General features: G+C 61.6%; 1 protein-coding gene across 2 annotated transcripts; it reads left to right on the top strand.

Annotated features, from left to right (window-relative positions):
• Positions 1 to 180: 180 nt before the first annotated feature.
• On the top strand, positions 181 to 14,870 carry HGS (hepatocyte growth factor-regulated tyrosine kinase substrate). Of its 2 annotated transcripts, none has more exons than XM_045774952.2 (22): positions 181 to 321; positions 1,814 to 1,898; positions 2,221 to 2,296; positions 2,667 to 2,759; positions 4,470 to 4,593; positions 5,857 to 5,909; positions 6,463 to 6,531; positions 7,211 to 7,335; positions 8,379 to 8,457; positions 8,537 to 8,635; positions 8,752 to 8,853; positions 9,440 to 9,478; positions 9,555 to 9,698; positions 9,796 to 9,855; positions 10,405 to 10,615; positions 10,993 to 11,165; positions 11,238 to 11,378; positions 11,462 to 11,639; positions 13,205 to 13,338; positions 13,413 to 13,532; positions 13,735 to 13,824; positions 14,190 to 14,870. In XM_045774952.2, exons 1-22 carry the CDS (start codon positions 285 to 287, stop codon positions 14,298 to 14,300), a joined length of 2,343 nt encoding a protein of 780 aa, XP_045630908.1. In that variant the 5' UTR covers positions 181 to 284; the 3' UTR covers positions 14,301 to 14,870. The 2 variants fall into 2 exon arrangements, with proteins under 2 accessions (XP_045630908.1, XP_045630907.1); XM_045774951.2 differs by having other exon boundaries at positions 10,402 to 10,615.
• Positions 14,871 to 15,531: the final 661 nt, after the last annotated feature.

Below are 15,531 nucleotides of genomic sequence, written 5' to 3'. Positions count from 1 at the left end.
CCATAGCTCGGAGCAAGTCCCGCCCTCCACCCCCCTCATTGGATAGGCCTCACGTCCGAGCTGCTCATTGGTTCTCGGCTCTCACCGCCTCAAAACGTGCAGCCTGCAGCCCAATCGGCGCACAGCGTCTGGGACGAGCGAAAAAGCCCGCCTCCTCGCGGCTCGCGGCCCGGACCGGCGACGCGCGCGTGCGCGCGCCCGAGGAAAAGGCGGAAGCGGAAGTCGGGGGCGCGCCGGTTCGCCGCGGAGAGCGCAGCGGCGTCGGGTCGGGGTCCGGGGTCGCCATGGGGCGCGGCAGCGGCACCTTCGAGCGTCTCCTAGGTAACGCGGCCCCCGCCCCTCGAGGCTGGCCAGCGTCCCGGGAGCGGGGCTGGGGGGCGGCCACGGAGCGACCTGGGCCCCCAGGGTGTGGGTGGGAGCGCCAGCGGTGCGGGGACCTGGCAGCCCAGGGCGCTGGGCGCGGGCCCCTACCCAACTGGGTGAGGGTCCGCGGAGGAGGCTGGGCCTGCGCTCGCGGCGACCGTGCTCGGGGCTCTGCTTCTGGGCCAGGGGTGGGCAGGTCCTCAGGGGAATGATCGGCCCTGGAGCCACAAGCGTCTGACTGAGCGGGCCACAAGTCCTGAGTCACGAATACGGGTGACCTAGTCCAATAGACCCCCTCCCCCACAAAAACCTAGGGTGGAGGGGAACTGAGGGTGCCCCAAACCTTGGGCTCCAAAGGGTGGAACCGGTAGTGTCGTCCCCGGGACCTGCCAGGCTCTTTGAGCGCTGCTTCCCTGGGGGAGCAGGCCAGCTCCGTCTGTCCCCACGGGGCTCCCGGAAGGCCCCGGTGTTTAGGGAGGTGGCTTTTCTGTTTGTCAGAGCTGGAGAGCCAATCCTTTCTGCCCTTCCTGGAGGGCACCAGTTTTAGGAAAAGGAAAATGGATGTTTACGGGCATGGCTTCCACCTTAGTGAAACTGGGTGGGCTCTGTGTTTGGGGTGGGTGCTCCAGTGGTGGGTCTGAGCCTGCCCTGCTTTTTCCTTGAATGTGGTTTTGGAGGAGACCGCAGATGAGGCACGTTCCTTGTTCTGAGACCATGCAGGCTGAGGAGTGGTTCAGCCCTACAAAGATCAATCCAGAAGTTACTACCAGATCCTATGTGTGGACACCTTAATAGACCTCCCATGTGTCTCCAGGGAGGAGAGCCAGCAGGGCTGGGGGAGCAGAGCATGTGTGTGTGTGTGAGGCAACTGTGACGGACACAGAGTAAAGGTGTTAGTGGAGGAATACTTCCTAGAGGTCGTGCCTGGCTCCATCCCACAAAACATTTGAAGCAGAAGACTGGAGTCCAGGCTGCATCTTCTCCAGCCTTGCCCCAGCTGAGATCTCATTGGACAGGTTAAACGTGGGGAGAACCAGGGACTCAGGGATGAGGTGGCAGAGTGTAGTGTGAAACCCTGCCTGGCTTTGCCCGGTGAGCTGTGTGACTTTGGGCAGTGACCTCACTTCTCTGCTTTGTTGTCTTTGTCGGGAAAGACGATGGAAATAGGACGTTGCTCAGGAGGTTGTGTCAGAACGCGGTGATCACATAAAGTGTTTGGATCAAGTGCACGGCAGGTGTGCTGTTAGTATTTTTTAAGCAGTTTGCCTTCTTTCTGGAAAGGACAGCACTGTCATGATTGTTGGGCATCAAGAGGATTTTCATGTGGTTTTCCATTCAGTCCAAATGTTTTAAATGGGAAGGAGGTGGTCCCTTCTCTTTGTTGCTGAGCTCTGGGGCCAGCCGGGGAATCACAGAGGACAGCCCCAGTAATGGTGTGTTTTTGCTGTAGACAAAGCGACCAGCCAGCTTCTGCTGGAGACGGACTGGGAGTCCATCCTCCAGATCTGTGATCTCATCCGCCAGGGGGACACACAGTAAGTGAGGAGGATCTCTGCTCAGAAGCCGGGGGGCGGCAGCATGGCGCTCCCGGCTTCCTTGGAGCCCAGTGATGCTCCAGGATCCCGCAGCGACCAGCCCTGATGAACCACCTTAGGCCTCAGGCGGAGAATTGAGCAGTCTCCACGCTGAGGTTTTTGGGATCTGGGGACAAGGAAAGGTTTTTCCCTGTACTGGCTGGAGGTACTTAACATTTGCTTGGGAATTTTGAGGACCAGAGGGTGGCAGAGCCTTTCTTAACTTAGCTTCTAGGATGGTTTCTTTTTTGTCTTCCCTTTTACCGATATTCTCTTCTTTCAGAGCCAAATATGCCGTGAGTTCCATCAAAAAGAAAGTCAATGACAAGAATCCTCACGTGGCCTTGTATGCCCTGGAGGTAACTAGACCCCTGCACTCTGGCCACCTGAAGAGTCACTGCCCCAGTGTCCAGATGGCAGAGACAGCTTGACCCTGGGGCCTTGCCCACCTGCCTGGGGTGGGAGGGCAGAGAGGAGCAGCCCTGATGGAGGGCAGTGCCTCCGTGCCGCAGCTGAAGCTGACAGACTCAGGGCCCTGAGGTCGAGTCTGGCCTCTGTCCCTGCTGGTAAGAAGTGGAGTGAGAAGGGGCACATGTAGTATTGGTTGCCGCCTGACTCGGAGCGGCCGTGGGGGTCCTCCTGATGGGCCAGCTTGCCCGAGGGGCCTGTCCAAGGCGGGTGTCCCTCGCCCAGCCGGTGGCTCGAGGCTCCCTTCCTTGGGTCCTGCAGGTCATGGAGTCTGTGGTGAAGAACTGCGGCCAGACGGTCCACGATGAGGTGGCCAACAAGCAGACCATGGAGGAGCTGAAGGAGCTGCTGAAGGTGCGCCCTTGGCGGGAGGCAGTGAGGTCCAGACCGTGGGGAGGGCACAGTTTCCCCGAGGCCGTGCCGGTGCTCTCCTGGGGCTTTGCTGGCACCTGAGGCAGCAGCAGGGCCAGGCAGAACCGAGGACAGGAAGGGGAGTGTTGGTGGTCCCCGCAGCTCCAGAATCCCAGCTTGATGACGTCAGGGCTTCACCAGAAGCAAACCGGGATGCTGTGTCTGGGGGGACAGAGGAGACCCTGCCCTTCCTGGGGGGGTCAGGAAAGGCTTCCCCGGGGCAGGGCTCAAAGCCTCACTAGGTGGCAGAGAAGGAGGGGAAGGAGCTGTGTGTGTGGGACTGGCTGTGAGCAGGGTGTGCAGGCAGAGGCCTGGGGGAGCCCCAAAGGGCTTCTGGGTGGGTCCCAAATGCAGAGCCAGGATTCTAAGCAGGGAGGTGTGTGAGTCCAGTGTATTTATGGAGGGAGGTCGGGGGCACGGCACATCAGGGACACCTTGGGGAGTGGGTCTCACATCCTCCATTTGTAGAGGAGGGACAGTCCTCCAGAGCCCTGAGAGAGAATGCTGCACAGGCCACCGACCATGGACCCCCAGGCTTGCGCTGCCCACCTGCCGGGATTGTGATGTGGGTGGTGACACTGGCAGATTGTGTGACACAGAGTGGGTGGTACAGCGGTGCCCCTGTCCCACAGGGGTGAGGCGACCAGGCCGGTGGCCAGGTGCATAGCCCCGGACTCTGTCTCTGCTGCTGTTGGTGGGTGGAGCCGCAGGTTCCAGACCCGTGCGGATGGCCATGAGCTCACGTGGCTGACAGCCCATCTGGACCTGAGCTGGGCCCTGCCCGGTGACCCAGCCAGTGCTTACTGTGGCCAGGCTGAAAGAGCAGAAGGGTCACACCCTGTGCTTCTCGTGTCCCATGATAGTGTCCTGTTTGTGCTGTATGTGGTCTAAGCCAGTTAGGCCCCCCTTGGAGAGGGAGGCTTACAATAGGGCAGAGGGGTCCAACGAGCGGACACAGATTACGGGAAAGAACCGAAGCCTAGTGGGTGAGTCTGGTTGGCATCTCCGTGGAGCAGCTTTCTCATCCTTCCATCTTCCTGAGCATCCCCGGAGAGCTCTAGGAATGTGACTGATGGTGCTCGAAGCTGGCGGAAGTGGTGGCTGTGCACGTGGGGCAGCTCCTGGAGCGGCTGCCCCTGCTCCCCGCCCCCCTGGGCTGGCCATGATCTGAGGAGAGGCGGCCAGCTACACATGTGCTCCCTCATCACGGGTCTGGTGGGCACTGCCTGTTAGAGTTTGGCATTTGCCAGAGCCACACCGGCTTACAGACTCAGGGGCCCCTGACACTAGCCAAGCTCCTGGGGCAGGGGAGGAAGAAGCAGGTGGTTACAGGGCAGTGGGCCTGGAGAACCAGGATTTGGGGATTCCCCAGCTTTTCCCAGGGCATTAAAGAAAAGTCAGGCCCCGAGTGGGCACACTGCTGTGATGAGTTTGTCCTCAGGGACCAGGCTTCATGGAGGCGGGCTGGGCCTGGGGAGTAGGTCCGTGCTTGGCCCCAGTGCCCCACAAAGGGGGGGCCCTCCCCGCCTCTGCCAGCCTCACGTGCTCAGAGTGGTGAAGTCTTCCTGCTACTTCCTCGTGCTGAGACATCTCTGGCGTTCATGTCTCCCGTGGCCCTCCTCATTCTCTTCCTTCTTCGTCCTTCCTATGCAGAGGCAGGTGGAAGTAAACGTCCGAAACAAGATTCTGTATCTGATCCAGGCCTGGGCACACGCCTTCCGGAACGAGCCCAAGTACAAAGTGGTCCAGGACACGTACCAGATTATGAAGGTGGAAGGTGCGTTGGGCTGTGCGCCAGGCAGAGCCTAGAGCAGCTGTGTGTGCTCTCTGTGCGGGGCAGGGGGACAGCGCCTTACGGCAGGACTGGCAGCGGTGGGAGCATAGAGTGGGTGTCCTCATGGGGCAGCCTGCTCTGGGCCCTGGAGCCCCTGCCTTTCCCGACCTCATGTGCAGTTAGGGCTGAAAACACACAAGTGAAAAGATTTAGTAGAGGAACTACTTCCTGAGCGTTGAATCCTAGGAAGGAAGGAGAGCTGGGGGCTGTGACCTCTTGGGGGCTGATTGAACATGAAGGGTGGGAGAAGGCCTGGAGGGCAGGCAGTTCGTGTGCCAGACCTGAACGTGTGAGCGAGCCAGCACCGCGTGGACTGTCGTCCGAGGCCCTGGGGCCATCGCAGACCTGGGACGAGGCACAGGAGGTGCCAGCCTGCAGGAGCGGCTTGGGCAGAAGCTGGGGTGCCCTGAGAATGGCGGGAAGTCCTGGGAGGGCTGCAACGGGGCTGTGACAGCCAGCGGACCTTTTCAAGGCCACCTCTGCATTCCTCTCAGCTGCTGCAGCGGCCACACGGATCTGCTGGGGCTTGGGGAGGAGGGCAGCGGATTCAGACTGTAGTGCTCACACTGGGCAGTGGCGGGGGGGGGAGTCGGTGCTGGGGTGGCCTCCACCTGTGCCGAGGCCCTGAAATGAGGCTGGGAGCAGGGGTGGCGTCTGGTGGCTACAGGTGGCTCGGACCCCATGGAGACTGTGATGAGGGTTCTGTCCATGTCAGTGAGCTGGCCTCAGGCCCTCAATCCTGGACCTTGGACATGGGATGGTGGGTATATGCTCACATTCACTTCCTGGGGAGACAACCCAAAGCTTTATGGAACCTTCAAGGGTCTGTGCCTCCAAAAAGCTTGGGAATCTGTTTTAAGAGTCCTGAGAGGTACAGTTGGCTGGAGTGTGGGGCCAAGAGCCGGACAGACTTGTCCAGGGAAGATCTGTGAGGCTTCAATGTGGGGTGAGTGAGGCCAGGCCCCATGCCCTAGGACGGGGCGGCCCACTCATGCACCCGGGCGCCCTTGCCTGCTACTGGGTCATTGCACTTGCTTCCCCAGGGGCTCTGGGCCTCCTTTTGTAGGTCTGTTTGGGGAGGTGGCTGCCCAGAGCTGGGACATGGCTCCTAAAGGTCTCGGGGCAGACCGGGCGAGGACAGTTGAGGCTGTCAGGGCCTTGCATGCCAGCGTGGCACTGGCAGTGATTGTGGTCTCCTTTTTCCAGGACACGTCTTCCCAGAGTTCAAGGAGAGCGATGCCATGTTTGCTGCAGAGAGAGTGAGTTCACAGGGTGCTGGGGATCTAGGAGCTAGGCTGCTTTTTTTTTTTTTTTTTTTTTTAATGTTTAAGTAATCTGTACACCCAACATGGGGCTCAAACTCAAGACCCCAAGATCAAGAGCCACATGCTCTTCCAACTGAGCCAGCCGGGCGCCCCGGGAGTTAGGATGCCTTGAGGAAGCAGAAGGGAGGTCCTGGGGTCCCTGCTGGTGGGGAACATCAGTGGGTCAGCTGCCGTTTTGTCTCTGAAACAACACGTGTGGGACAGGCAGCCGGGCCTGTGCCGGCTCGGTTTGGAACGCAGCTCAAGGTGCTTTTGCGCTGTGGCTGACGGGCTCGCACAGTTAAGACAAATACTGACCCGGAGCTGTGGGGAGTCTCGCGGTCATACCTTTAGAAAGGAGAGTCCGTTTGGAGTAGGTTCCTTTCTTACATCTGCAGACCGGGCCCTCGGCCCCTGAGCCCACACTGGGGCCGCATCCCATTTGTGGGAAACAGGGCCGTGGCTGGGAAGGTGGGGCGGCGCGACCCTGACTCTGCCTGCCCCCCAGGCCCCCGACTGGGTGGATGCTGAAGAGTGCCACCGCTGCAGGGTGCAGTTCGGGGTGGTGACCCGCAAGGTGAGTGTGCCCACCCCAGGGCCGACCCCACACCCCCTACTGTCCCCGTGAGGCCACTGAAGCCACTCCGCGTCCTTTTCCTCTTGGCTGTGGGCTCGTGGTACATGGAGCAAATCCAGCTCCTAGCTACATGGTGAGCGGGGTCACCAAGGGGTCCCGAGTCCGATGGTCTGTGCTGTCCGATGAAGCTCGGGCATGCTGCGTTCCCCGGGGACAGGAACGCGGCAAGCTTGGGGCTGCGGGAGGCTCAGGCGTGTCTTGCCTGGGCCTGCGGCCCTGTCGCTGCCCTTCGCGGCTAACAGCCTGTGTGCTGCGGCCCTCGAGCCACTGCTTCTCTTCCTCTTGAAGCACAGACCGCGACGGTGAAGGCTGAGGCCAGGGCGTCTGAGCAGACTCCCTGGGCCCACCATCAGCAGGACCTCTTATCTCCCAGCACAACTCACACAGGATTTGCATGCACTGTTCTTTTTAGTTTGACTTTTCCCTCAAACAGTGGCTGCAGTTGAGAGCCTGGAAATGTGCCATTTCCCTAGGGTCCTTGTGGCCTCCCAGACCTGCCTTCTGCCCACCCTGGGAGGCCCAGCCTTGCGCCCTTTGCAGCAGGCAGTAGTGGGAAGGGTGGGCGCAAGGGGTCAGCAGCCCAGCACCGCGCCGCACGCTGACCCTCTCTGTGTCACAGCACCACTGCCGGGCGTGTGGCCAGATTTTCTGCGGCAAGTGCTCCTCCAAGTACTCCACCATCCCCAAGTTCGGCATCGAGAAGGAGGTGCGCGTGTGCGAGCCCTGCTACGAGCAGCTGAACAAGTGAGTTCCCTGCTGGGGGCCCGGGGGCCCCGGGGGCCCGGCTATGCTCCCTGAAGCCGGGCTTCTGTCTCCTGGCCGTCCGGGTGCAGGGCTGGGGCCTGCCAGCTGGTTGCTTGGGTTTGGTTTATTGGTTTGTCTGCTTTTTAACATTTTAGCTTGGAAAAAAAACTTTGGGAAAAGATGCAGGAGTGGGAAGCAGACCCTGTGGGGTGCGGCCTCCTCCTGAGTCTTTTGGTGTGGACGCAGCCGTGTGGGCTTAATTGCATGGTCTCCCTTCCCCCTCTGCATGGGTGTTCCCACGTATCGTGTTCATTCTGACTTTCTGAGAGTGAGCTGCGGGTACCCCATCCCCATACCCCAAAGCTCCCACGTGCACTTCCCAAGAAGTGCCATAGCACAGCCACCAGCCCAGGACACATGGTGCCAGCCTGGCGCTGACGGCTGCTGTGTGTCCCTGTCTGGTTCCAGCAAGTGCCAGTCATGTCCTGCAGTGGGTTTGTCCCTGTCAGGCCTGCCTAGGCCCCTAGGACATGGCAGGTGGCTGTCACACCTCTTCAGCTCCCGTGACCCAGATCTGCAGGCCGCCTCTTTGTCCTGACGTGTGCATTTCTGAAGGGCCTGGGCTGGTGTGGTGCTTCCCTTGGTTTGGGTTTGAGGTCTTGTGGTTAGAGTCAGGTTGTGTGCTCCCTGCGTGATCCCAGGATGAGGCTGTCCCTCTCCATGCCGCCACTCTGGGGGCCCGTGCTGTCCGTCTGTCCGTCTCCCAGCGTCAGTGATGGGAGCTCATCCTTTGGTTAGGTGATGTCTGTGGGCCGCTCCCTTGGAAAGTTCTTTTCCCATGTTTGAACCTCATTTCTAGAAGAGGGGGCTGGGGCTTAGGCCCAGGTGACCTGCCTGGGGTTCCGCGTCCCGAAGCCAACAGACCTGGTTTGAGCGACCAGTTTTTCTCCAGAGCGTGGCCTGTGGCACTACTGGCGTCCTTCCGTGGGGATGCTGGGGGCCGGGGGATGGTGCTCAGTCACCCAGTGCCCTCTCGCTTCCAGGAAAGCAGAAGGAAAGGCCTCATCGACAACGGAGCTGCCCCCGGAGTACCTGACCAGCCCCCTGTCCCAGCAATCCCAGGTACTGGCCCCGGGTCCCTGGGGGTGCCTCGCCCACCACCTCGCCCTGGGCCCTGCTCACCGGCCCCGTCTGCCCCTAGCTGCCCCCCAAGCGAGATGAGACGGCCCTGCAGGAGGAGGAGGAGCTGCAGCTGGCCCTGGCTCTGTCACAGTCGGAGGCTGAGGAGAAGGAGAGGATGGTGAGCCGGAGGGGGGCTCGCCTGGTGGTGGGGGGTGTCCCTAGATGTTTGGGGAGGGCAGATGAGTGTGGCGGGTCGGCCCACCTGCGCCAGGACTCTTCCTGCGTCTCCCGCAGAGACAGAAGTCCGCTTATGCCGCTGCCACGTACACCAAGGCAGAGCCCGCGCCCGTGACCTCGTCGGCGCCCCCTGCCGGCAGCCTGTACTCTTCGCCCGTGGTGAGCGCACTCCCAGGTTGGGCCACATTCCTGTGGGAGGGGGTGGGAGGGCTGCCCCAGAAAGAATGGTGCCTGATCAGGCCAGTGAAGGTCAGGGTCCAGCCGGGCCCTCCTCAGCCATCTGCTCCTGGTCAGGGGTCCCCTGCAGGGGAGGAGCACCCTGGAAAGGCTGGAGACCTCTCAGAGTGAGAGGAGGTGGGCAAGCCCTGAGGTCAAAGGTGGCCTACCTTTTTCTAGCCTCGGCCCCTTCTGTAAATAGGGGGTGGGTGGCAGGTGGAACAGAAGGTTTAGGAAGTCATGGCAAGCTCTGTGGGGCTCTGGAGGGGGCCAGGTGGCCGAGGGCCTAAGAACAGCCCTGCCGTCCACTGTCAGGACTGGCGTTGTTGTTGCAAGGAAAGCTGGCAGGATACTGCCCTGTGCCTTGTTCACAATCGCAGAGCCCCAGGGGGCCCCCGGACAGACTGGCCAGTGCCCGGGGTCCACTGTCACTGTGGTGGCGTCCCAGCCTCCCAGGCAACGGCCTAGGAGTTGTTGGGCACATGTTTGAGCCCGTGGGTCACTGCTGCTCTGGCCTGTGTCTCCCCAGACCTCGTCGGCGCCGCTGGCTGAGGACATGGACCCTGAGGTGAGGGCGCCCCCACATGCAGTGCTTTCCGCTGCTGCTCCCTGGGCCTTGGGAGTAACGCTTGTTGTGTGCATAGCTTGCCCGGTACCTCAACCGGAACTACTGGGAGAGGAAGCAGGAGGAGGCCCGCAGGAGCCCTACGCCATCTGCACCTGTGCCTTTGACGGAGCCCGCCGCCCCGCCTGTGGAGGGGCACGCCGCCCCCGCCAACGCGCCGGAGGTGGGCTGCTCTCAGCACTCCCGGCCCCCCGTCCTGTTGGGGCGAGGGGCCCTGAGACAGGCTGGACAACTCCTTCACCTCCTCTGGCCTCTTGCAGACCCCCCTCACGGAGACAGACTCTCAGCCCATAGCTCCTTCCAGCGGCCCCTTTGGTGAGGTAAGCTGTGGCTCCATCACAGGCCCCGCACGGGCACCTCTCCTGACAGGGCTGAGCCCTGCCCGCAGTGACCTCCCAGGGGCAAGCCATTCCAGCCCACCACTCTCGAGGAACCTCTCTGGGCTGGCTGTGGTCCAGAACCTGGTCACTTGCTGCCTAGAATGGATCAGAATATTCTAGGGCAGCTTAGAACCACCCGGATGAGTTCACGTCCTATCTGGGGCTTTTTGGCTCTGTTGGTCATTGGACTAAGAGACCGGGGCCTCTTCGAGGGAGGCAGGCCCTCTACAGGGTAGGGACAGAGGGGCTGCGAGCCAGGCTGCCCAAGCCGAAGCCAGCTCCATCCGGGCCAGCACCACAGCCAAGTGCAAGAGTTGAGCCCCCTTGAGCCTCCGTGTTTACATTTGTCAAGGGGGTGCTCAGGTGCCCCCTCATAGCACCGCTGAGAGAATGAGTCCTGCGCGGCAGGCTCCAAGCTCAGCGCCCAAAGGGGCGGGGCTGCCCTGCCTTGGGGGCTGCTCCACAGGAGGCCACGTGCACCCCCAGCAGCAGTACCAGAACGGGGAGTCGGAGGAGAGCCACGCGCAGTTTCTGAAGGCCCTGCAGAACGCCGTCACCACCTTCGTCAACCGCATGAAGAGCAACCACGTGCGGGGCCGCAGCATCACCAACGACTCGGCCGTGCTGTCCCTCTTCCAGTCCATCAACAGCATGCACCCCCAGCTGCTGGAGCTGCTCAACCGGCTGGACGAGCGCAGGCGTAGGTGCCGCGGCGCGCGGGGGACCCTGTCGAGGCCTCGCAGTGCCCCCCGGCGCGGTGTTGTGTGAGCACGTGTGCTGGCCGCTTGCTGTGGGCACGGGGAAGGTTCTCGGGTGGGCAGCAGCTCCTCCAGAGTCCATCTCTGGGCCGTGGGCAACTTGGGAGGTGGTCCTAGCGAGGGGAAATGTCCCACTGAGCGTAGAATCATCAGCGCTAGGAAGAATCCCACCCCGGCCCTGACCCTGGGAGCCCACGTGCCAGCCCTGCAGACGAGCGCTTGGCTGGGTGAGGGCAGGGCTGGCGGCCACAGCCCGGATCTGGGCAGCCATCGCTTCCCTCCCACGCCACACCCTCGTGGCGCTGCCCTCTCCCCACAGTATACTATGAGGGGCTGCAGGACAAGCTGGCGCAGATCCGCGATGCGCGGGGGGCCCTCAGCGCCCTGCGGGAGGAGCACCGGGAGAAGCTCCGCCGGGCGGCTGAGGAGGCCGAGCGCCAGCGCCAGATCCAGCTGGCCCAGAAGCTGGAGATCATGCGGCAGAAGAAGCAGGTGTGGTGGCCGGCCCCGGCTTGGGGGTGCCGAGGTCGTGGACAGCCCTGATGGCTGCTTTGTGGCCCACAGGAGTACCTGGAGGTGCAGCGGCAGCTGGCCATCCAGCGCCTGCAGGAGCAGGAGAAGGAGCGGCAGCTGCGCCTGGAGCAGCAGAAGCAGACCGTCCAGATGCGCGCCCAGATGCCCGCCTTCTCCCTGCCCTACGCCCAGGCACGCACCCAGCCCCGGGCCGCCCCTGGCTGCGGGCTCCGGAGCCGAGGACTGCCCTGACTGCCGTCTCTCTCTGTCCCCAGCTGCAGGCCATGCCCGCGGCCGCGGGCGTGTTGTACCAGCCCTCTGGCCCAACAAGCTTCCCGGGCACCTTCAGCCCCGCGGGCTCCGTGGAGGGCTCCCCTATGCACACGGTGTACATGAGCCAGCCGGCCCCCGCCGCCAGCAGCCCCTACCCCAGCATGCCTGGGGCCGGAGCAGGTAATGGGGCGGGCGCGGGTGCCCGCCAGCCAAGATGAGCCCCAGACCGCTACTTTTTCCTTCTTTTGTTTCTGTTTTGCTATAATTTCAGATTTACAGAAAAGTTAAATAGTACAAAGGGTTTTCCAGATTTTCCAAACGTTATCATTTTCATTACATTTGCTCTCTCCCTTCATAGGTTCACGTGTGCGCACATATACGTGAACTTTTTTTCCTGAACCTTTTTAGAGCGGGTGGTGGGGGCAATGCCCTTTGCTCCTAGCGCGGTCAGCATGTATTTCCTAAACACAGGACACCTCCTCATGGCCTGGGCACAGATGCAGGTCAGGAGCCACAGAGGCCGTGGTGTGACCTCATCCACCGCCGAGTTCAGCTGTCCCACACCGTCCCAGTAATACCCCTTGTGCTGACAGGAAACCCCCTGGCTGTTGTCTTTAACTGTTCGGCTGCTTTTCATCTTTGATCTAGAATGTTCTTAGTCCGCTTTTGTGTTCATGACACTGACTCCCCGAAGAGCACTGGCCTGCTGTCTTGCAGACCACCCCTCTGTGGGTTGTGTCTGGTCTCCATGGCTGTGTTTCGGCCAGGCGTCCTGGGCGCTGGAGTGTCCAGCCGGAAGGCACAGCCAGCCACTGGCCGCGAGGTGTGCGGCAGCCTGTCAAGGTTCCTTAACAGCCCCAGGAAGGGGCTGGCTGGCCTGTGGAAATCAACTGTTCGGTGGGGACGAGACTTGCACACATCCTTGTCCTTCCTAAGTTGTCACCCAGTAGCTTTGGTGTCTCCTGCTCCGTCACGTCTGAGGCTATCACAGTGTTTGTCAACCAGTGACTTACTCACCGCATTCCTCCCCTGTTGGTCAGTTGTCTTCCACCATAAGGAGGCACTTTTCCTTCTCTTTACTCTTTCATCATTCACATCCGCGTGGACTCATTTTATGCAAATTTCACAGTTGGTTTCGCTGCTCAGATGGTCCCGGGTGTGGCCGGCTCCTGGACCATCCACTCACATTCCGTGCTCACATGTGTTCAGCCCTGGAGGTGGCCCCTGTCCAGGGAGCCCCTGGTCCTGATAGTGGGGGCTGTTCAGCGCCTGGGGCCTGGGCGTGCTCACACATGGGCATGCACGCCCAAGGCTCGTCTGCAAACGGCGCACCCGGGTTCAGTGCTGCAGCACGGGGCTTCCTCCCCTGTCCGCGCCTGTAGCTCCCGCCTCTCATCCTCCCATTGGCTGCTCTGCTCGTTCTTGGAGTACACAGAAAGTGGTTTCGGGAATGCTAGCTCAAGCCACTGGGGAGAGGCCCTCCTGACCGGGCTCACTAGGTCTGTAGTTGTCGGTCTTTAGGCCCTGAGTTTCAGAAGGTGCGAGAGCTGGTCACCGCCCCCCCCACCCCGTGCTGTCCTGTTAATGCCCTGTCAACACAGTTTAGTTTGTTTCTTCTGATTGCACGCAGCGTTAGAGCTCCTCTCCCGTCCTCGTTGATTTTAACTTCTGCGAGAACGTAAAGAGTGAACTTGGTTGCAGAAGTCGTGCTGCAGGGCAGTAAGCTTGCTCCTCTCCCTCCACAGATCCCGGCATGGTGAGCGCTTACATGTACCCAGCAGGGGCCACCGGTGCACAGGCGGCCCCCCAGGGCCCCACCGGGCCCACTGCCAGTCCAGCCTACTCATCCTACCAGCCTACTCCAACGCAGGGCTATCAGGTAGGCAGGCAGGGCCACTCCCTTCCCGGGCAAGGGCCCGCAGCCCTTCTCCCATCATACCCTTCCCTCTGCAGAACGTGGCCTCCCAGGCCCCACAGAGCCTCCCGGCCATGTCCCAGCCTCCACAGTCCGGCGCCATGGGCTACATGGGGAGTCAGTCGGTGTCCATGGGTTACCAGCCTTACAGCATGCAGGTGAGAGACTGCAGGGGGGTGTCCACATGGAAAAGAAGCTGGGGGAGCGCTGGGTAGGCCCCCTGTCCTGTCCACCACCCCCTTCCCCACCGTTACGCTCTCCTCGCTGGCGGGCGTTTGATTTTCCGAGTCAGAAGCACCCCCCCCCCCGCCCCGTATTGGCATACAGGGTTCCTTCATGTGGGGTTTGCTTCATTTTCAGAGTCTCATGAGCACCCTCCCCAGCCAGGACGCACCGCTGCCGCCCCCGCAGCAGCCCTACATTGCAGGGCAGCAGCCCGTGTACCAGCAGGTGAGCCCCGCCCAAGGCTGCCAGCCAGCTCGGCTCACGGACGGTGGTGGGGCTGTCCTGGGAGGGGGCGACAGTGCGGGTCAGGACTGCTTCCCAGCAGACAGTGAGGGCAGAACAAGGCCGCACGCAGCAACGCATGCAGGTGCCCACACCGCGCACGTACTCAACCCCGTGGATGCTGGTCGGGAACTCCTGACAGGGAACCCACCACAAGCTGGGAGGAGGGAGGCCTGGAGCGGACTAGGCCTTGCCGGGACCGAACACTGGGGCTGAGACCAGGGTGGAGTGTTCTAGAAAGAAGCCATTACGGGGGAAGGCCGGGGTCTGGGGTGGGAGGACTGATGGTTCCTGGGCCTTCCCCCCAGATGGCGCCCTCCGGGGGACCCCCTCAACAGCCGGCCCCCGTAGCCCAGCCACCGCCTGCACAGGGCCCTCCGGCACAGGGCAGCGAAGCCCAGCTCATCTCGTTTGACTGATCCCGCTGGGAGCGCGCCATCCAGAACAACACTACGGTTCTCTGAACCACCGTCTCCGTTTCTAACTAGCGTCATCCTCCTGCCTCGCTCTCCTCTTACTGCCATGTAGTGTCCCTGCTGCGTGCAGGGGGTGGCCCTTCACCCTGGTCCCCGCCCTCTTCCTGCCCTCTCCGGCTGACTCCTCATGCCCCCGGGGCCCCATCCTCCTCCCCATCTCCCTGAGTTGGTCTCAGACTTCTTTCCCCAGGGCCGGGCCTCAGAGGGTGGGAGGGAAGGACCTTCTCCGAGAGGGAGCCTTCAGCCCAGTGTGTCAGGTCCCATAAGGGCTGGCTGGAGTGGGGTCCCTCGAAGTGCAGCCCGGGCCCTCCCACCTGCACCCAGGAGACTGCGCAGCCTGTGGTCTGACTAGTGTGCGTGCTTCTGAGCCCTCTGGTGTGGCCTCCTGCAGTCAGCAGGCACTCACAGGAGGGTGGGGGCTTGTCTCCAGCTTCTCTGCTTCTGAGCTGCCATCTCATCCAGTGCCCTGAGTAGACGGAATGGAACACTGATAATAAAACGTCTTTCAACAAGTGTCGGACTGTCTGTTCAGAGGGAAGGTTGTGGGCAGGAAGTCCAGCTCCGGACAGGGGTGAGCAGGCACGTGCCTGTGGGCCAGCCTGGTTCCATAGCCATCTCCAGGGGTGGGCGCTGCTCTGTCAGCAGCTGCAGATCTTCCCTGACACCGCACCACGGAGCCGTGCCCTTGGAGAATCCAGCAGCAGTCCTCCCCACCCGGCCTGCTCTGCCCTGACTTCCCCCAGACTTGCAGAGCCCGAGGATGGAATGTGATTCTGCACCACTCAGAGTCGTCGTGTGGAAAAAAATACTTCAAGATAGTACGGACTCACACCCCCTCGTCTCCGGAGTTCAGAACGTTTCACACGCCTAAATACCTCTTAGGTGACCCCAGCATTAGCTCTTCAATGAAGAAACGGACTGGTTTGATAAACAGGGGCTGTCTGAGCTCAGGCCAAAGGCAGGGCCAGGACAGCAGGAGGTTGCTGGGCAGAGGACAGCTCCGTCTTCTCGATTTGATGTAACATTAACTGCTGCTCCATGCCTGGCTCGGAGAAACTATCAGCCGGGAGAGGAGAGACTGATCAATAAGTAGCGAAGACCCAGACCCCTCAGGGCGGATGCTGGCAGAGGGGCTGGGGCTGCAGCTACAGGGCCTAAGCTGACGGCGCCCCTC

Source organism: Ursus americanus, chromosome 23 (assembly GCF_024610735.1).
Source record: "Ursus americanus isolate L20-20 chromosome 23, mUrsAme1.1.p, whole genome shotgun sequence".
Classification (NCBI taxonomy): Eukaryota; Metazoa; Chordata; class Mammalia; order Carnivora; family Ursidae; genus Ursus; species Ursus americanus.
The sequence above is the reverse complement of the archived record's forward strand: the minus strand, read 5'-3'. Positions and strand labels throughout refer to the sequence as shown.

Excerpts from the sequence above, each read along its gene's own strand:
- HGS (XM_045774951.2), top strand. The coding sequence starts at position 285 with ATGGGGCGCGGCAGCGGCACCTTCGAGCGTCTCCTAG. Across the intron at positions 9,856-10,401 it reads CCAGCGGCCCCTTTGGTGAG|CAGCAGTACCAGAACGGGGA; the intron begins GTAAGCTGTGGC and ends GTGCACCCCCAG. Across the intron at positions 13,825-14,189 it reads AGCAGCCCGTGTACCAGCAG|ATGGCGCCCTCCGGGGGACC; the intron begins GTGAGCCCCGCC and ends CCTTCCCCCCAG.